General features: G+C 44.7%; 1 protein-coding gene across 2 annotated transcripts in view; it reads left to right on the top strand.

Annotated features, from left to right (window-relative positions):
• The first annotated feature begins 532 nt into the window (after nt 1–532).
• Nucleotides 533–17899, top strand: part of LOC126281810 (gamma-aminobutyric acid receptor subunit alpha-6-like) — a 94514-nt gene continuing 77147 nt past the window's right edge. Inside the window, exons 1-2 of one of the 2 annotated variants that reach the window (XM_049981038.1) lie at nt 533–665; nt 6578–6754. In XM_049981038.1, coding sequence (XP_049836995.1) covers nt 6586–6754 — 169 coding nt within the window. In that variant the 5' untranslated portion in view covers nt 533–665; nt 6578–6585. The remainder of the gene's footprint in view (nt 666–6577; nt 6755–17899) is intronic. The other variant, XM_049981039.1, reaches the window with a different exon arrangement.

The following is a 17899-nucleotide window of genomic DNA, read 5'->3' as shown; positions in this document are numbered from 1 at the left end:
AAACTATATAAACAACTTAATCTCTTCATTCTTTTAGCACATAAAAATCGATAATGAGCTGACGCGATTCAAACAAGTGATGCGCTGTTTATGGACTGAAGACTGTTCGGCGCATTACATTGCACAGAATAGACTGCATGGAGAGCTACATCGAAGAAGTCTTCGGAATGAAAACCTCAACAGCAGCAAACAACCATGCTGGTAGTTTAGTGGAAACAGCCGGCCGCAGTGGCCGAGCGGTTCTAGGCGCTTCAGTCCGGAACCGCGCTGCTGCGACGGTCGCAAGTTCGAATCCTGCCTCGGTCATGGATGTATGTGATGTCCTTAGGTTAGTTAGGTTTAAGTAGTTCTAAGTCTAGGGGACTGATGACCTCAGATGTTAAGTCCCTTAGTGCTTAGAGCCATTTGAACCATTTTAGTGCAAACTTCTCACTCTAAGGCCCCGGCTGTGGCGCCCCCTAAAGATGGAGCCAAAACGGTCATGTTGGTGAGCCGAGCAGGAAGATGGCGTGGGCGCTGCTATATGCAGACGTGCGCCGGCGCCGGCATCCGGCCAACGACAGCTGCGCGCAGTCCGTCTCGCCGCGGCGCCCTCTCCGTGTCGCCGCCTGCTCCGCGGGCCGCCACACCTTGGTTCGCGCCGTACAGCCAGCCGACACACCCAGGTATTCACTTCCATTAATCCTGAGCGATTATGATAATGAGTTCCGCTCACTGCAAATTCAGCGTTCTTCAGTCCTCCTGATTTTCCACCATCCTTCTTGTAGAATTGCACGATGCAGTTATCGTCGTGTCGTCAATTAAATATCTTCTTCTTCCTTTAGTCCTCTTTCCACTCAACATCTCATGGAATGTATTGTTTATTTTTCTCTTTCTTCTCCTCCAATGTCCTGAACGATGTCCTTTCCTGCTATTAATTATTTCCAGTATTTGTCTTTCCTCATTCACCTTGTGTAACAATCTCATTATTATTAGGTCGGTGCATAAGTTCGTAGCATTTCTGTTTTGCAAGTTGAGATTCCGTTTGTTTGGCTTTAGTTATCGATTGTAATTTTTTATTTGTAATTCACTGTTGCTGTCTCAGCTAACATATTGTCATTTGGAGGTAAAGAGAGAAGCTGTGGACTCTAGAAAATGGAGTACAATAAATCGGAACATTTCGGATATATTCTTCTGTTTGAATTCAATAGAGGGATAATAGCAGAGTGGGCAGCCAGAAACATTAGCGCCGTGTGTGGGGATATTGCTACTGAACAGAGAACGGCAAGAAAATATTTTCTCATTTTAAGGCGGATCGTTTTGACATTAGCGACTTTCCACGTTCGCGAAAACCTTCGGGGTTTGATGAAGATCGTTCAAACGCATTAACCCACAATGATCCACGTCAGTGTGCCTGAGAACTAACAAATGTGTTGAACTGAGATCATTCCACCATCGTGCGACATTTGCATGCAGTTGGGAAGGATCAAAACTGATGTGTGGGTACCGCATGCTCTGTGCCAAAGTCACACAAATCAGTAGGTCGCCATATTTGCATCTGTGCTTGCTCGTCATCAATTGGCTCGTGAACGACACCTACCATTCCTGTCCTGTATCGTTACTGGTGGGGAGAAGTGGTGTCTTTATGCTGACGTAAGGAAAAGAAAGGAATGTTTGAGCCCAAAAAGAAGCAGCAGCTGCTTGTACAAAGACCTGGCACATTCACAAACGATAATGTTATGCATCTGGTGGAAAAGTGACAGTGTTGTGTATTACGAATTGCTTGCCCGAGTTGTGACCATCTCTGCTGACATTTATTGTGGCCGGCCGCTGTGGCTGAGCGGTTCTAGCCGCTTCAGTCCGGAACCGCGCTGCTGCTACGGTCGCAGATTCGAATCCTGCCTCGGGCATAGATGAGTGTGATGTCCTTAGGTTAGTTAGGTTTAAGTAATTCTAAGTCTGGGGGACTGATGACCTCAGATTTTAAGTCCCATAGTGCTTAGAGCCATTTGAACCATTTGTTGTCAACAACTGAGACGTGTTGCAGAAACAGTCCAAGAACAACTACCAGAAACACTGCATGAAGTGATGAATCTCCACAACAACGCCTTCTACTAGACTGACGAAAAGCACTATACGTGAGTTGGACTGAGAAATCATTCTGCACCCATCTTATTCACCTGACCCTGCACCCTCAGATTTTAACTTTTTACTCATTCTATCAAACAACCTTCAAGGGACTTCCTTTTCAGATGAAATTACGCTTCCGAAAATGGCTCTATGAGTTCTTCGCATCAAAACCACGTGATTTCACTACATTCGCGGAACCGAAAGCTTCCCCCTCCGTTGAAAGACTGTTGTAAATACTGAAGGAGAATATGTTATTGATCACTGGACTCACTGTTACGTGTATCTGTTGTGTTTATCACACTTACGGAAAATCGCCGCGAACTTGTGCACCAACCCAATATTTTTTCTCTCTATTTCTCACATTCCATTTTGCTCCAAATCCACACCTCAAAAATTTCTAAGCATTTCTCCTCTCGCCGCTGGAGTGTCTATGTTTTGGAACAGTACAGGGTAACCCTTCATGCAAAACACTTCACCAATCTTTTCCGTAATTGCTTATTTAATGAACCACAGATAAGAACCCTGTAAAACATATCTTTTGCAGTAGCTATCAGTGTTTTTATATCTTGATTACATGTCATGTTACTAGTTATTATGCGTCCTAGGTACCTCAGGTTATCAATTTGTTCCACTAAATCATCACAGATATTAACTTTTCTCTTACTTGATTCCTCTGTAAAAACCATTACCTTAGTCCTCTCCACATTTACCTTCATTCCATATTTTTCACAGTTGGAGTTCTGTTCTAGTAACACAATGTTAATCGCCTTTTCATTTTCACGTATTAACAGCATGTCATCAGCAAATCTTATTATACAATTCATTATTCTTCCTCCTTCTGTCATAGCACTTTTTCGCTGGAGACACATATTGACTAAATTATCTACACAGATATTAAACATTGTAAATGGAAGACAACAGGCTTGTCTAACCTCTCTCCTATCTGTCATCGCATGTCCTATTCTTATTTCTATCCATTGTTTTATGTATAAATTCCTTATTAATCTATCCTCTCAGTTAATTCCGATCTTCTTCAGGACATCTAATAGTCTACTGAACGCTATCAAGGGCTCGTTGAAAGACGAAAAAAAAAAAAACAAAAAAAAACTGCCAGAAGCCTCCCTGCCTTTCTGTAGGTATCTTTCCGCTACTATTTGTAACAGTCCAGTTGACTCATTTGTATCTTTCTCCCTTCTGAAATGGAACTACTCATCACCCGGTTCTTTCTCAATTTTAAATTGCAATCTTCAGTTCATTATTATTAATATATAGTGTGATTCAGGAGAAATGTCATAATTTGTGGGGTGACTCTACATGTGAAAATAAACCGAAGAAGTCCAATAAACATGTGCCCGATTTTCGATCGTTACGAACTAGAGCGGGTTGAATACAAACATCCATGAATAATTGTGAAGAATGATGTGAATATTACTTACCGAAATGCTGTGTAGGCACTGTGGAGGACGAGTGTGGTGGGACAAAGATAGATCCATACTACAAGAGGTGTTCAAAAAGTTCCCCACACATCTGAGTGCACTTGTCAGCGCGTGTGAATGTGTGTACACGTTGCACATCGATCATCATTCTTCACGTGCATCCACCTTCGTTGCGTGCACAGCCCCCTTTAACCGGCCCCATAAACAGAAGTGTAATGGGGTTGGGAGGGGTGATCTGGCAGGCCAGTTAATGGTTCGGCCAAGGGCATTTCACTGTTGAAGAAATGTGTTATTCAGATTCTGGGATTCTTGGCTGGTACAGCGAACCAGTGGCCCATTATCATTATGCTGCAGGCACATTTCCCGTCGTTGCTCCAATATCAGATCTTCCAGAAGTTATCAGTAAATGCGCATATTCTGCGGCTGTCACGCAGTTTTGCAGGAACACAGGCCCTTTCACCAGGTCATCAATCATACCACACCAGACGCTCACTGAGAACCTAACTTTGAAACTTGTTTCCCTAGTCTGTGGGTTCTCCATCGCACATGTATGAGAAGTGTGGGTGTTCATCATAACATTGCGTGTAAATGTAGCCTTATCTGTAAATAAAGTGTGTTGCGTGACGTCTCTGTGTTTAGCCAACCATTCACAAAATTGTTGTCTGGTTACTGAGTCACCTGGATGCAGAGATCGCACGCGTTGCACATGGAAGTGTAAGGTATACAATTCTCGCGCTTGTGGAATATCGAGCTGACGGCTACTGCGTTCAGTTATCTCGCGCTAATTTTCCAGTTAGGCGTCAATACGTGTTGTTCGTACAACCCGTTTCCCGCGATCTCCCGAGAATAGTAGTGTAGCGATTTGGCAAAAATTCTCTGTCAAAATTTTACTTTCTTGGATACACCTATAAGATAAAATGTAATCTTTCTTACCTGTTATTCCTGTTAGCCATTTATTTCCACTCTGGTCATTTGTATCAATGGATTTCGTTAATGATTATAACAATGCTTATCATTGGCACACCCAATCGAAAACATAAAAAACGGTGATTGGTATTCACCCGTTCGGGTTTATTCGGCTCATCTCGTATAGCCCCGTCCCCTTTTGTCTGCGGGAAAGCCTTTTATTTCTTGATGCGACGGCATCCCCTGGCAGAGACATGACGTACGCTACACTATGCACGCATAAGAAATCAACTTAAGATTCGTTCAGAAGCCAATCAGAATGTGTTAAAAATGTTCAAAAACCAAAAGGGATGCGTTTCAAAATCGTATGAATAATCCATAGGTCGACATGCGCTAGATGCTAGGTGCTTTGTGAAACAAGGTCTTTTTCTTCAAGAATACGAATTTGACGCCCCCTGAAATCGCCGTCCGGGACAGATAGCCCAGTTGTTTGCCCCCCCCCCCCCCCCCCCCCCCCCAGATCCGGGCCTGGTAACGGCGCACAGCCTCTCTTCTCGGCAGCCACGTTATGGCTTGTCAAATGACAGTGTGAATGTTACACTGTCGTTCAAACAGAGTACGACATTAGATTTACTCCTGATGCCTACAATTGGAACTAATGTTTTTACAGTGTAAATCGGTTCCGCATTAACGCATCGGCATGTCTACCAAGCTACTCTGCCATACGGTAACTACAGCCACACTGGACCTCCGTAAGTAGCTGCACTTTAATTGTAGCTAACCAACACTATAGTTGGAGTCACGAACGATGGCGATAGAGTTCAAGCTTGTTCTGCGCATCTACGTCACGCATTCCCCGACAGCCAATGAGCGTTCAGAAGTTTTTGAGCACTCTGCCACGAATGCCGTCGCTAAAGGAAGCATTAAACGTGATCGTAGCGAGTTGTTTAGTGAATTTCTATTCCATTTGTGCGAGTTATCATTTCTGATGTTTGTCGTAAGTGCTAAATTCTGCATAAGCAAGCGAGGGACGTAATTTGCTGGATATTCGCTTTCTTCGAGCGGAAAGCACGCGCATGCGCGCGCCACAACTATGGCTTGGAATGGCCAACAATGGAGTCCCCGTCGATCCCTCGACATGCGCGGATCGACACCGTTCGTGGATCGGACTACAGTACAAAAAAAAGTGTGTTAACTGTAAGACGGACAAGGCACGCCTACCAGCTTCAGTGCTGGCACTACAAATTGGGTGTTATGCTTACACGAAAGCGGGCGAAAGACTTGGAAGTAAAACTCGCTTTAAATGTTGTTCGTAAACGAAACTGAAATCATCATGTACATTAAAATCTATATATATAAAAATGAATGTATGTATGTTTCTCTACTATGCGCTCCCAAACCATTCATCCGATTGCAATGAAACTTTGGTGAGTTGTTCTCCAAACACCCAAAACCAGTAATACAGAATGTTTCCACACTCATGTTATTGTAGCATACGTAGCGCAATTGGCGTTAGGTGCCCTCTGTAATAAAAAACAACTGTGTGCATAGATCAACAAGGAACTTAAAAGGGTGTCTTGCGACGTCCGCCCTGAGCAGATAAAACGAACAAACACGAACAAAATGAGAGAAAACTGTTTGAATCTCCAATGCTACGCATGCTTTGTCCTGTGTATGTAGCAGCTCTCAATGAAGGTTTGTAAATGGGGTAAAGCAATTTTTTTCTGATCCCTTTCCCTTTCGCAGCATTCAGTCACACGCAATATAATTTTGCGAGCATCGCTACGTAATACTGGTTTCCTTCTAACCGTAGGCTTACCGGTAGGGGTGTTGGCAACTCCCGAGATGGGCCAGGAGCTGCCTGTTCACTCATTTTGATAATGTTTAGCTTAACTGCACAATAAAAACACGCAGAACAGTACAGCAGAAAACAATAACGAAGCAGACGACAATGGCTACTTTGTACAACACAGTCAGCTACGTAATGTTGGCAGCAGTCGTAAGTGCGTGCCTGCCGAAGCCTCCCGACGTTTACCGACTTCTACCGATTCAGGACTAGGGAGAGGTCTGCCATCTAAAAGTTTACACACTGTACAGCAGCGTGTGCGGGTGTGTTTGTGTTGCAGCGGCGACGATGCGGTGGGGGCTGGTGGTGGCGCTGGTGGCGTGGTTGGCGGCGGCGGCGTGCCGGGCGCAGGCGTCGTTCCGCGACTACCGCGCGCTCAGCAGCAACTTCACGCGCCTGCTCGACACGCTGCTCGACAAGGAGCGCTACGACAAGCGGCTGCGGCCGGACCTCGGAGGTCAGTGTCTCTGTGCTCGTGCCATAGCCCAGTAGTGGCGAAAAAAAGTCAGATGGCTCTGAGCGCTATGGGACTTAACTTCCGAGGTCATCAGTCCCCTAGAACTTACAACTACTCAAACCTAACTAACCTAACGACATCACACTCATCCATGTCCGAGGCAGGATTCCAACCTGCGATCGTAGCGGTCGCGCGGTTCCAGACTATTGCGCCTAGAACCGCACTGCCATCGGAAACCCGGCCGAACGGGGAAAAAAAAATAAAAAAATAAAACAGCTCACCCCCGTAAGACGTCACGCTAACACTGTGGAACACTATCTCCAACTTAGATAATGCCTTCAGTTTGGTGAGGAAGACAGTTCCATAAGTTCTTCAGGTATGCCTTATCTGCAGGGTGGCGCACGAAATGTGTTACCAATTGTTTCTTTCACAATTTACGACACACATTAGATATCCCGCTGGGGTACAGCAGTACCAGCAAAGCTTGGAAAAATAAATAAGTTACGAAATGACGTGTAATTCACGACACTGCCGCTAGGAGACTAGTAAGCAGCAATGGCTGACAATGGAAGACTGACGACACAGCAACTATCGGCAATTGTGTTACTTTTCATGAAACGAAAAGCCTTGTTTGTGACTCAGAGGCGTTTTCGACACCGTTTAACACACGTTGCGTCCTTTGCAAGAAGACCATCCACAGGTTGCACGACAAATTTGTACAGGAAGGAACAGTATTGGAAGCCAAGCGACCTCGGCCTAAGCCTGTTTGTTCGCCTGACAATATTGAAGTGGTACGAGTTGCTGTACAGAGAAGTCCCGGGAAATCGTGTAGAAAGGGAGCAGTGCAACTGGGAATATCCAGACGCTCCGTTCAACGCATTCTTAAAAGTGACCTCCATATGTACCCACACAAGCTGACCTGTGCACAGAAGCTCACTGAAGAATACAAGCAGCAGAGACTATTGTTTGCTCAGTGGGCGGAGGATAGGGAAGAAACTCTCAACAACATTTGATTTTCAGACGAGGCGCATTTTCATTTAGACGGTGTGGTTAACAAACAAAATGTACGCTTTTGGGCCACTGAAAACCCACAAGTGCTTCATGAACGACAACATTATGCTCCGAGGATTACAGCCTGGGCAGCAATTTCCAGTCACGGACTTATTGGACCCAGTTTGTTTGAAGAAACTGCGAACAGCGAGCGTTATTTGAGCATGCTTCGCAATAGCTTCATTCCATAGCTTCTTGATACTGTCTTGCCCTTCAACACACAGTGGTTCACGCAAGATGAAGCAAGGCCACATACTGCAAACACTGTGTTGGAGTTTTTACACAAGCATTTAGACATGTAGATCATTTCACTCAGCTGTCCAGATCGCTTCAATGACGGACAAAATTGTCCCCCCAATAGTCCAGACGTCAATCCATGTGACTTTTTTCTTTCGGGGTACGTAAAGGAAAAAATTTTCCCGAAACGTCCACGTGATTTAATGGAGTTCAGAAGACTTATTCTTCAAGCTTGCAGTGAAATTACGAAAGACATGTGCCGTAGGGTAATCACCAACTTCAGTGTTCGTTTGAAAGAAGTTAGGAAACGAAATGGTGGACATATTGAGCATGTGCTGAGTTAGAATAAATCTCCAGGGACGGCTCTTCACTGTAGTATACGTTCCTTTCTGATTGTATTGACAATAAAGTTTATATTAAAACACGAAATGGTAACACATTACGTGCGCCACCCTGTAGCTGCATCCACTCATGTACGTTTAGATCCCATAGAGAAAAACTGCAGGGGTGCTAGCTGGCACCTCTTACCCACTATTCCAAATAGTCCCAGGCATTCCGTATGGCAATATAGTTTGGTATTTGAGTGTGTAACACCGAAATTGCAGGATGCATGGCACCTGCTACCGACATATAACTTTTTTTGAATAGTATGTAAATATTTGTAATTTTAATGCTTTCTTTTAATAAGTAAGGATATTGCTTCACTGTGTGTGTACATTTCGGTAGAAGTCTTTTGACGTTTCATTGTATTTATCTGTTATCTGTTTTTTTTTCTGTGAACTTATAAGCTGTGGGGAAAAAGCCAAAGGAATTGTTATTTGCATCGACTAGCAACGATAATATCAGTACTTTGTGTTGTATAATCTTTGGGTAGGGAGTTGTTACGCAGAGCGCGCGGAGAGAGCTGGAGACGGGTTCCAGCGCTTGTAGTGTGCGGAAGTGTGGTGTTAAGGCTCTCGCAGTAGAGTACCACTTTCGGCAGCATCACGTACGCGCGCCGGCCAGATGTCTAGTAGCAGGAGTAAGGACAGTGGACGGGCGGAAGAGGCTGTATTAATTACGATTGCCCGTTCCTGTAATTAGCCGTGGCTCCACAATATGCTACTGTCTTCAACAACAACAGCAATTCTAGCAACACAGTTTCGTCACCGGCTCCGAGTTTCGTCGTTTGCACAACACTTAAGTAAGACTGTTCATTGATAGAAAGACAACGGCTAACCCAGCAGCACAGCTGAATATGATTTGATTGATAAGATTTATTTAAATAATAATCAGTTAAATTCAGGGCGATTGTGTCATTGCCCCAGACATTGTTACCAAGCAGTATCCTTGTTCCTTTTTTTTCCCTAATATGCTAACTGCGTGTCATAAGAAACAAATTGAATAGTTACAGCCAGTTTATTAATGAATAATTTCTCTTTTAAGAATTTTAGCCTCAGTGTACTGTCAAATAACTGTTGTACAACAGAGGATTCAGTATATGATTAAAGTAAAGCAATTTCATTTTCCAAGCTTGAGAATCAATCACTGGAAAAAATCCAAATCTAAAGAAATGCACAAATTAAGAGTGCGGAAGTTTTATTTATTGTACATATAGCTTGAAGCACACAGCTGTTTGGTTCGGTACGTATTCTAGTGTTTTAATTCTGTTCAAGTCAGTGAAAAAAGGCTCAGTTGTTCAGACAATAATATGAAATCCAATTTACAAAATAAGTAAAGGCAAAGTAAAAAAAAATGCTAATTTTTTTCTAAATTTCTTTGATGAAATTATGCTGAGGTCACTGAAAATAATTGTTCACATAACGAAGTTCAGTACTAAGATACAGTTTAATTGCATATTTTCAAATCATTACTCGATTGGCTTTTTCAAAATATAATGCCAAACATAAAGTCAGAGTGACTTATCAGTTTTCTTTATCATTACATACTCACTTAAAATTAATGTAAAAAAAAAGTAGCAACCTTCAGTTACCACGTCAGTGTTTAATAATACATATTTTTCTTTTCCATCGTCTTGTACAGGATTTTGGATGTAAATTGCCCTAGTGGGCTGGCGACCGTTAATTACTTCCTTTTCGTTAATTAGTGTAACTTTTGGATTCATGATCAGTGGTACCCATTTCTGTCCAGTGTTGTTCGTGAGTGAATGCACAAAATAACTTTCATTTTCCAAATTATAGCCCTGTTCCGTTTAATTACTTTCATTTTTAGTAGACTTTCCATCGGAAGGGTCGGTTGTACACTTTCCTCCTTCTTATCGGTATCATTTCTTCGGGAAGGATAGCCTTATACAATTAGAAAACATCCATTAGGCATACAAGCCATCCACGGTCAAATTTTATATCGCAAGCAGGATAGGCCATTAGTAATAGGGTGCCTTACAAGGAACCCTCTGAGATCGCAAAAGGCCAATAAAGTTTAAGGCATTCGACGCCCCACGTATTGTGTCCAACGCAACTACAATGTTGGCTGCTAAAGGCAACAGGTGGCGGGACTGGAGGTATCCAGTGGTGAGCAGAGCGTAAGTCTACGGAGCGTCGTTGAAATACTTAGGTGAGAAATAACTCACATCGGCGCTACAGTGCTAGTGGTGTTGATACAAAGCTGAGAAATGCCGACGATAAACAAAGGAAACATTGCGTTATATCTACAACAACAGTAGCCGAAGTCGACATTTTGTCAGAAAGGAACCAAAAGAATTTCGCAGAGTGAGAAGAAGTGGTAGATGAAATATTATCGTTTGTGCAAGATGAGTCAGTGGAATGTGTTGTGTCGTACACACTCGGCTGTGCGGACAACGTGCACGAGGAATACAAAGATGACGAGACGTGCTTAACAAGTGAAAGCGATATTGGAACAGGTCATGTAGTTCATCATTCTTGTCGACAGTGAGCCAAAAATACCGTCTCCAGTGGAACGTAGTAAAGGACAATCGTTGCCCAGTCAGCGGGTACTAAACATAATTACGTCCATGGAAGACCATCTGTAGCACAGTAAAAAGAAATTTCCGTGGACCTCATAATGCATAAGATAAACTATGGATATTCAGGGGAGCAAAAGGCGCACTTGTTACAAAACCTGGTGTTTGCGCGTTTCGAGGATATCATGATAGTGACCTACGTTATGCACATCAAACTGGGCGCGACATAGATTAAAGGGATTGCAAAGGAAAGCAGTTTATGGTTGAATAATTTCAAAGTGCTACAGAATTGGAAGACATGAGTACCGAAATTTCAAATAAAGGGTCAACTTGACGATGAACACAACAAACTGCGGAATCTGCCCAAAAAGGTATAAGTGAGATAAATTTATCCCATCGTTCAGTAAGGAATTTGTTTTCAACTCCGATCAATCGGGATTTGAAGACAAAATGCATATGTAAGGAACCCTGGAAATGCCTTAACGCATTTGTATACAATTATGCCAACTGTTAATTTGAAAGGTAAATTGCCGGGAAAGTTATTTATTGTGCTGTGAGAAATTGGAAGTGCTCTGCCCCCTCTCCGCCCCCCACCCCCCCCCCCGCCCATCGATTCTTTTTCGTTTGCGTGATCTTGCAAGGATGGGCATAAGATAACTACCACTATCGTATCACCACTGCTTTTGGACAACAACTGGTCAAAATAACTTGCTTTTGCATGATTCCTGGTCTGCGTATAAAAATCATAGTTCTTTAGAGCAAACTATCCTTCCTGAAAAGTGTGTGACATTACAGTTCAAACCATCTGGAACCACTGGACAAATTCAATACATAAGTCCCATAGAAGGTTGATCTCTGCATCTCCCAGGCCTTCGTTTTCTGTTGCCCTTCTGAGGCGCATGGTGAGTCATTAGCAGCTAACATTTTTCCTGTCATAGTTGTTAACACAAGATTTTCCAACGAGCCGTACTGAGTACTGAGGTCGCGACATAGCACTCAAGGGGTTCCTTCTTACACTGGGCTCATTCGTGAGGACGGCGGTTCAAACCCGCGTCCAGCCATTCGGATTGAGGTTTTCCGTTATTTCCATGGATCGCTTGAGGCAAACGACGGGATGTTTCATTTGAAAGAGCACGGCCGATTTCCTTTCCCATCCTTCCCTAATCCGAGCGTTTGCTCTGTCTGTAAATGATCTCTTTGTCGACGGGCAGTTAAACACTACAATCGTCAAGTTCAATTATTCTTTTCTCCTTTTTTACCACATATAATACACTCCTGGAAATGGAAAAAAGAACACATTGACACCGGTGTGTCAGACCCACCATACTTGCTCCGGACACTGCGAGAGGGCTGTACAAGCAACGATCACACGCACGGCACAGCGGACACACCAGGAACCGCGGTGTTGGCCGTCGAATGGCGCTAGCTGCGCAGCATTTGTGCACCGCCGCCGTCATTGTCAGCCAGTTTGCCGTGGCATACGGAGCTCCATCGCAGTCTTTTACACTGGTAGCATGCCGCGACAGCGTGGACGTGAACCGTATGTGCAGTTGACGGACTTTGAGCGAGGGCGTATAGTGGGCATGCGGGAGGCCGGGTGGACGTACCGCCGAATTGCTCAACACGAGGGGCGTGAGGTCTCCACAGTACATTGATGTTGTCGCCAGCGGTCGGCGGAAGGTGCACGTGCCCGTCGACCTGGGACCGGACCGCAGCGACGCACGGATGCACGCCAAGACCGTATGATCCTACGCAGTGCCGTAGGGGACCGCACCGCCACTTCCCAGCAAATTAGGGACACTGTTGCTCCTGGTGTATCGGCGAGGACCATTCGCAACCGTCTCCATGAAGCTGGGCTACGGTCCCGCACACCGTTAGGCCGTCTTCCGCTCACGCCCCAACATCGTGCAGCCCGCCTCCAGTGGTGTCGCGAAAGACGTGAATGGAGGGACGAATGGAGACGTGTCGTCTTCAGCGATGAGAGTCGCTTCTGCCTTGGTGCCAATGATGGTCGTATGCGTGTTTGGCGCCGTGCAGGTGAGCGCTACAATCAGGACTGCATACGACCGAGGCACACAGGGCCAACACCCGGCATCATGGTGTGGGCAGCGATCTCCTACACTGGCCGTACACCTCTGGTGATCGTCGAGGGGACACTGAATAGTGCACGGTACATCCAAACCGTCATCGAACCCATCGTTCTACCATTCCTAGACCGGCAAGGGAACTTGCTGTTCCAACAGGACAATGCACGTCCGCATGTATCCCGTGCCACCCAACGTGCTCTAGAAGGTGTAAGTCAACTACCCTGGCCAGCAAGATCTCCGGATCTTTCCCCCGTTGAGCATGTTTGGGACTGGATGAAGCGTCGTCTCACGCGGTCTGCACGTCCAGCACGAACGCTGGTCCAACTGAGGCGTCAGGTGGAAATGGCATGGCAAGCCGTTCCACAGGACTACATCCAGCATCTCTACGATCGTCTCCATGGGAGAATAGCAGCCTGCATTGCTGCGAAAGGTGGATATACACTGTACTAGTGCCGACATTGTGCATGCTCTGTTGCCTGTGTCTATGTGCCTGTGGTTCTGTCAGTGCGATAATGTGATGTGTCTGACCCCAGGAATGTATCAATAAAGTTACCCCTTCCTGGGACAATGAATTCACGGTGTTCTTATTTCAATTTCCAGGAGTGTATGTGTTTTGCCAAATCATGGCGTGTATACCACCCCAGAAACTTCACAGAATCACCTCCGGCCTGAACGACATTCTCCACACACTGCCGTTTAAACGTCTCACTGGATGGTCCATTTACTCGACGTCTTGTATCATTCGAAAGGAGGCAAAATCACGACGCGTTAAACCGCGCTATACACTTGTCAGCTACCGCCCAGTTTCTGTGTTGTTTGGGCCATTGAAGACTAAGTTTTATTTGCCGCTGTGAACAATAGCCTTCAGCGAGGTACCCGACTCCAAACGACCATTGCGTGTTATTCCCTTCGTAAAGCTGACTCGGAAACTGTTTGATATAGACCTGCATTCATTGAAAGCATCGTTTTCCGTCGAGTTTGAAGCCGGTTGTTGTTGACAAGGCGAGACATCGACTTACACTGGGTCACATGGCTCCAAGTGGCGCATCATTCCTTGTACACACGTTGGCCAGTCCACCATGATATACCAATCAACTGAACAACTGCTTACAGCATGTGGTCACGGACAGGTCCAAAGACGTCCCCTTTTTCCATTCTTTCAAGTTTCCAGGTCGATGCTGCGCACTGCGATGATTCCATGCAGTCAAATGCCGCGCATGCACACCACTCCATAGCAATAACTTTCGTCAGTTACAAACCGACCACTGTGCTATTTTATGGGGATTACTAATTTTTTCAACCGGTGAGCTCACTTGGTGCCTGCAGACCTTCGAAAAACAGAACAGGCTTGGGATAGGTCTCGGTGGGCTCTTAAACTTTGCTTTACGAAGTATACCGTAGCTTTCTTGTTTTTTTCAAGTCCTGTAAGTGGGAAAATAGGATCTGTTAGATCACGATCTTTAAGAAAGGTAGTGACGGCAGAGAGGCAGTTACGGAGACGAAACTCAGGATAAGAAAGATACCGTTATAGGTATAATGGTGTAGAACGTTCGAAATTCTAAGATAATATAAAATATGGACAAGAACCATGGGGGGCAATAACAGTGCAAGGTCAAGAGAGAAGTGCTCGGATGCAGCCCATCTCATCTACTGTTAAGACTCCATATGCAAGACACAATGAAGGAAGTCCAAGAGTGAGATTAAAATTCTGGGTGAAAGGATTTCAATACTGATGACGCTGCTATCTCGTGTGAAAGTGGCGAAAAATTACATGACCTGTTGAGTGGTATGAACAGTCGACTGAACACAAAATACGCATGGATAGGAGACTAAACAAAGACGGAAGTGTCAAAAGAGCAGCAGAAAAGAAATTAACGGCCCTCTAAACATCAGTATAGGGGACAATGTGGCAGACAAACTGAAAGAATTCTGCCATCTTTGAAGCAAAATAGTGCATTATAGACGAAGCAAGGAGAACATAAGAAGCACACTTACATATGCAAACAAAGCAATTTTGTCAAAAGAAGTTTAGCAATAACGAATGTAAGCCTTAACGTGAGAAAGAAAACTATGACATTGTATGCCCGGAGCACAACACTGTATGGAAATGAGTTATGGACCGTGGAAAAAATGGAGAAGACGAAAATCGAACCGTTTCAGGTATAATGTTATACAAGGGCGATGAAAGTTACGTGCACTAAGAAGAAGTCGCACAGTTAAGAAGGAAAGAAATGAATGGAAAACGCTAAGAAGTGCTACCGTGATTGGACGACACGACATAATTATGTTGTCAGCCCAAACGTGACAGACTATCATGGAGAGCTCCTACAAACCAGGCTTCAGACTGATGACTCCGAACCCCCTCCCCCCCCCCCCCCCCCCCACCTCTTTGTCCTACCACGGAAACGAGGAATGGGAGTATCTTACGGAATAGGGGTGGCTAGGACACAAGCGTCCTTGTGTGAATGGCACTAAGCACAAAAAATGAAATTTGCTTCATTGACAAAATCTTACTTCGGCACTGCGCACATTTATTAAGAAAAAAAGCATACAGTTGTCATTAACCACATTACATAATAGGACGTTCCAGTTTTCAGTTTAATTCAAGAAGACCTGACCGATCAGGGTTCTTAAGTTTAGACCGGCTCAAGCCGCCTTTAAAAGAAATGGCACAAGCCAACAAATAATCCAAATTGAACTGGACTTCCATTACTAAATAATTACTAGACAAAAAGGTCTTAAAATTTCCCACGTTCTCAACAGTGTCACCTAAAATGATCATTTATGATTCTTACTTCCTATTGTCACTAGCCTTTTATGAGGGTAACCACATAAGCCATACTGAACACTCAAAATACTAGAATTTTTATTGGCGTGCAGCCGCCTTAAAACAGTTGATTCCACTTTCCTTCTTGAACCGGCATCAGACATTTAAATTGTCAACTACATACAATATAAAGTAAGTTAAATTTACCATCGATCTCAACACTGCACAAACGGCACTAGCCGTTTAAATTTTTAAACTACACCAGCAATTTACACAAAGATATTACATTTCAAGTTTAAGTCGGCGCTTAGGCGTCTTTAAAGACTCCAACGAATTTACCAATTCGTATCGACACTAGCCGTTTTAACATCAGGAATACACAAAAATCTTTTTTTAAGTCCTGCACTTGGTCCCACTTAGACCCAAAATTTTTTTCAAAACAACTTCACCATTCTAGCTGCCACTAAACTAAACAGGTTAACAATTTTTCTGAGAAAAGACAGTTGCTTAAGAGTTTCAATTTATAGCACTAATGACGCTAATTGCCTAACAGGACATCCTCGGACATAGGCCTCGATCGACAAAATATGCGAAAACAATATTTCCATTACCTGGGCCTTCAGCTCTGATGGCACACCCCGTTACACATAAGTCCTGCTAGTGACATGAAGTGATATGGGCATCATCTGCTCGATAGTTAATCAGACATAACGTTACGACTTGTCAATGAATAAGCCCTCAAATCTGGCAACATAACAGGTGGAAGGTTTTAAAGGCATTCAACGATGATAATTGAAACATAGAGCTGCGATTGAAGGCTAGACATAAACCATTTTACTACTAAATTACTTTTAAACCAGAACATATTAAAGATGGCTGTAATAATAATAACAGAGAATATTTCAAGTAGGTGGCTCTAGCCACTCACAAATCAACCAGTAACTCATATGCAAAATTTCCTTTGCTAAAATAGTTTACCAGCCTGTGTCGGTTCCAAACGTTTAACTTGAAAATTATCAGAATAAACAATGCTGGGCTACCACTATAGCCACACAACAGACCGTTTCACGGGCCTTTAACGACTCTGCGTTTTAGATGCTTTTAAACACACAATAAGCTTAAGCACATAGGAAGTGGTTACTCGGCACAAAACAGTATTAGCCCAGATGTTGAACCCCAACTAATTTTAGACACAATGCTTCATATTTGCCCACTAACATGCAGCTCTCGAGCATACGCCAAGACTACATTTCTAGCCTAATCTGCGCAAAGTTCTGCACAACTTGAGCGTTTCATGCTTTTTTTTAAAAAAAAAGAAAAAAAAAAGATGCGCACTACCAAACCTTCTGGATGCCAGCCGCAGTGGCTTGTTTCGTCCTCTCCAAACAACTCCAATGCCCTCGACGCTGGTTCACCTGCGCCCTCCAGGAGTCCACTGCCCGCCTCCGTTGCGGCGTGTCACGCGCTGTGTCCTGACTCGTGTGCAGCTCGCTGTGCTTCCTCCTCTCTCTGTCGTGCGTCTCTCTCCTCCTTAAAATCCCGTCCTCATGACATCGTGTCGCACACCATGCACTCCGCCTCGCCTTACGCATCCACCTTCTGTCCTCCACGCGCATCCTCTGCTACCTTATCCCCTTCCCCCACCTTCTCCTTTTCCTTGAACACATCCACACCCTGTATATTGTCTGCCGCCTCGATCCCTCTCACCCCCTGGTGTCTTCCTTCCTTTCCATCCCCAGTCTGCTCCCGCGCCTTTACCGTTGTGTCCCACCCTCTCTCCATCTCCACACCCTCTGCCTCCTTTCCCAACGCAAATTTCAGCGCCTACCCCTCCCGGATGATGAGCTTTGCCCTGACGTCTATCCTTCCTACCAACTCTAACCCCACCTTCTTCCTGCCTCCTCCTCAGGGCTCCCTTCTCCTGAGCAGCTTTCCCCCTCCTACACCCCCTCCCTCTCCTGTGCTCCGTGTCTCTGCACTCCCTCCTGCCTTGTCTTCCCTCTTCCTCTCCTGCCCCACCAATTTTCTCCCTCTTGGCGCACCTGCTGACGCCCCCTACTCTTTTCATTCTGCCCCTTCCCCTG

The sequence above is a fragment of the Schistocerca gregaria genome, chromosome 7 (genome assembly GCF_023897955.1).
Source record: "Schistocerca gregaria isolate iqSchGreg1 chromosome 7, iqSchGreg1.2, whole genome shotgun sequence".
NCBI lineage: Eukaryota > Metazoa > Arthropoda > Insecta > Orthoptera > Acrididae > Schistocerca > Schistocerca gregaria.
Note: the sequence above shows the minus strand (reverse complement) of the source record. Positions and strands in the feature narration are given on the sequence as shown.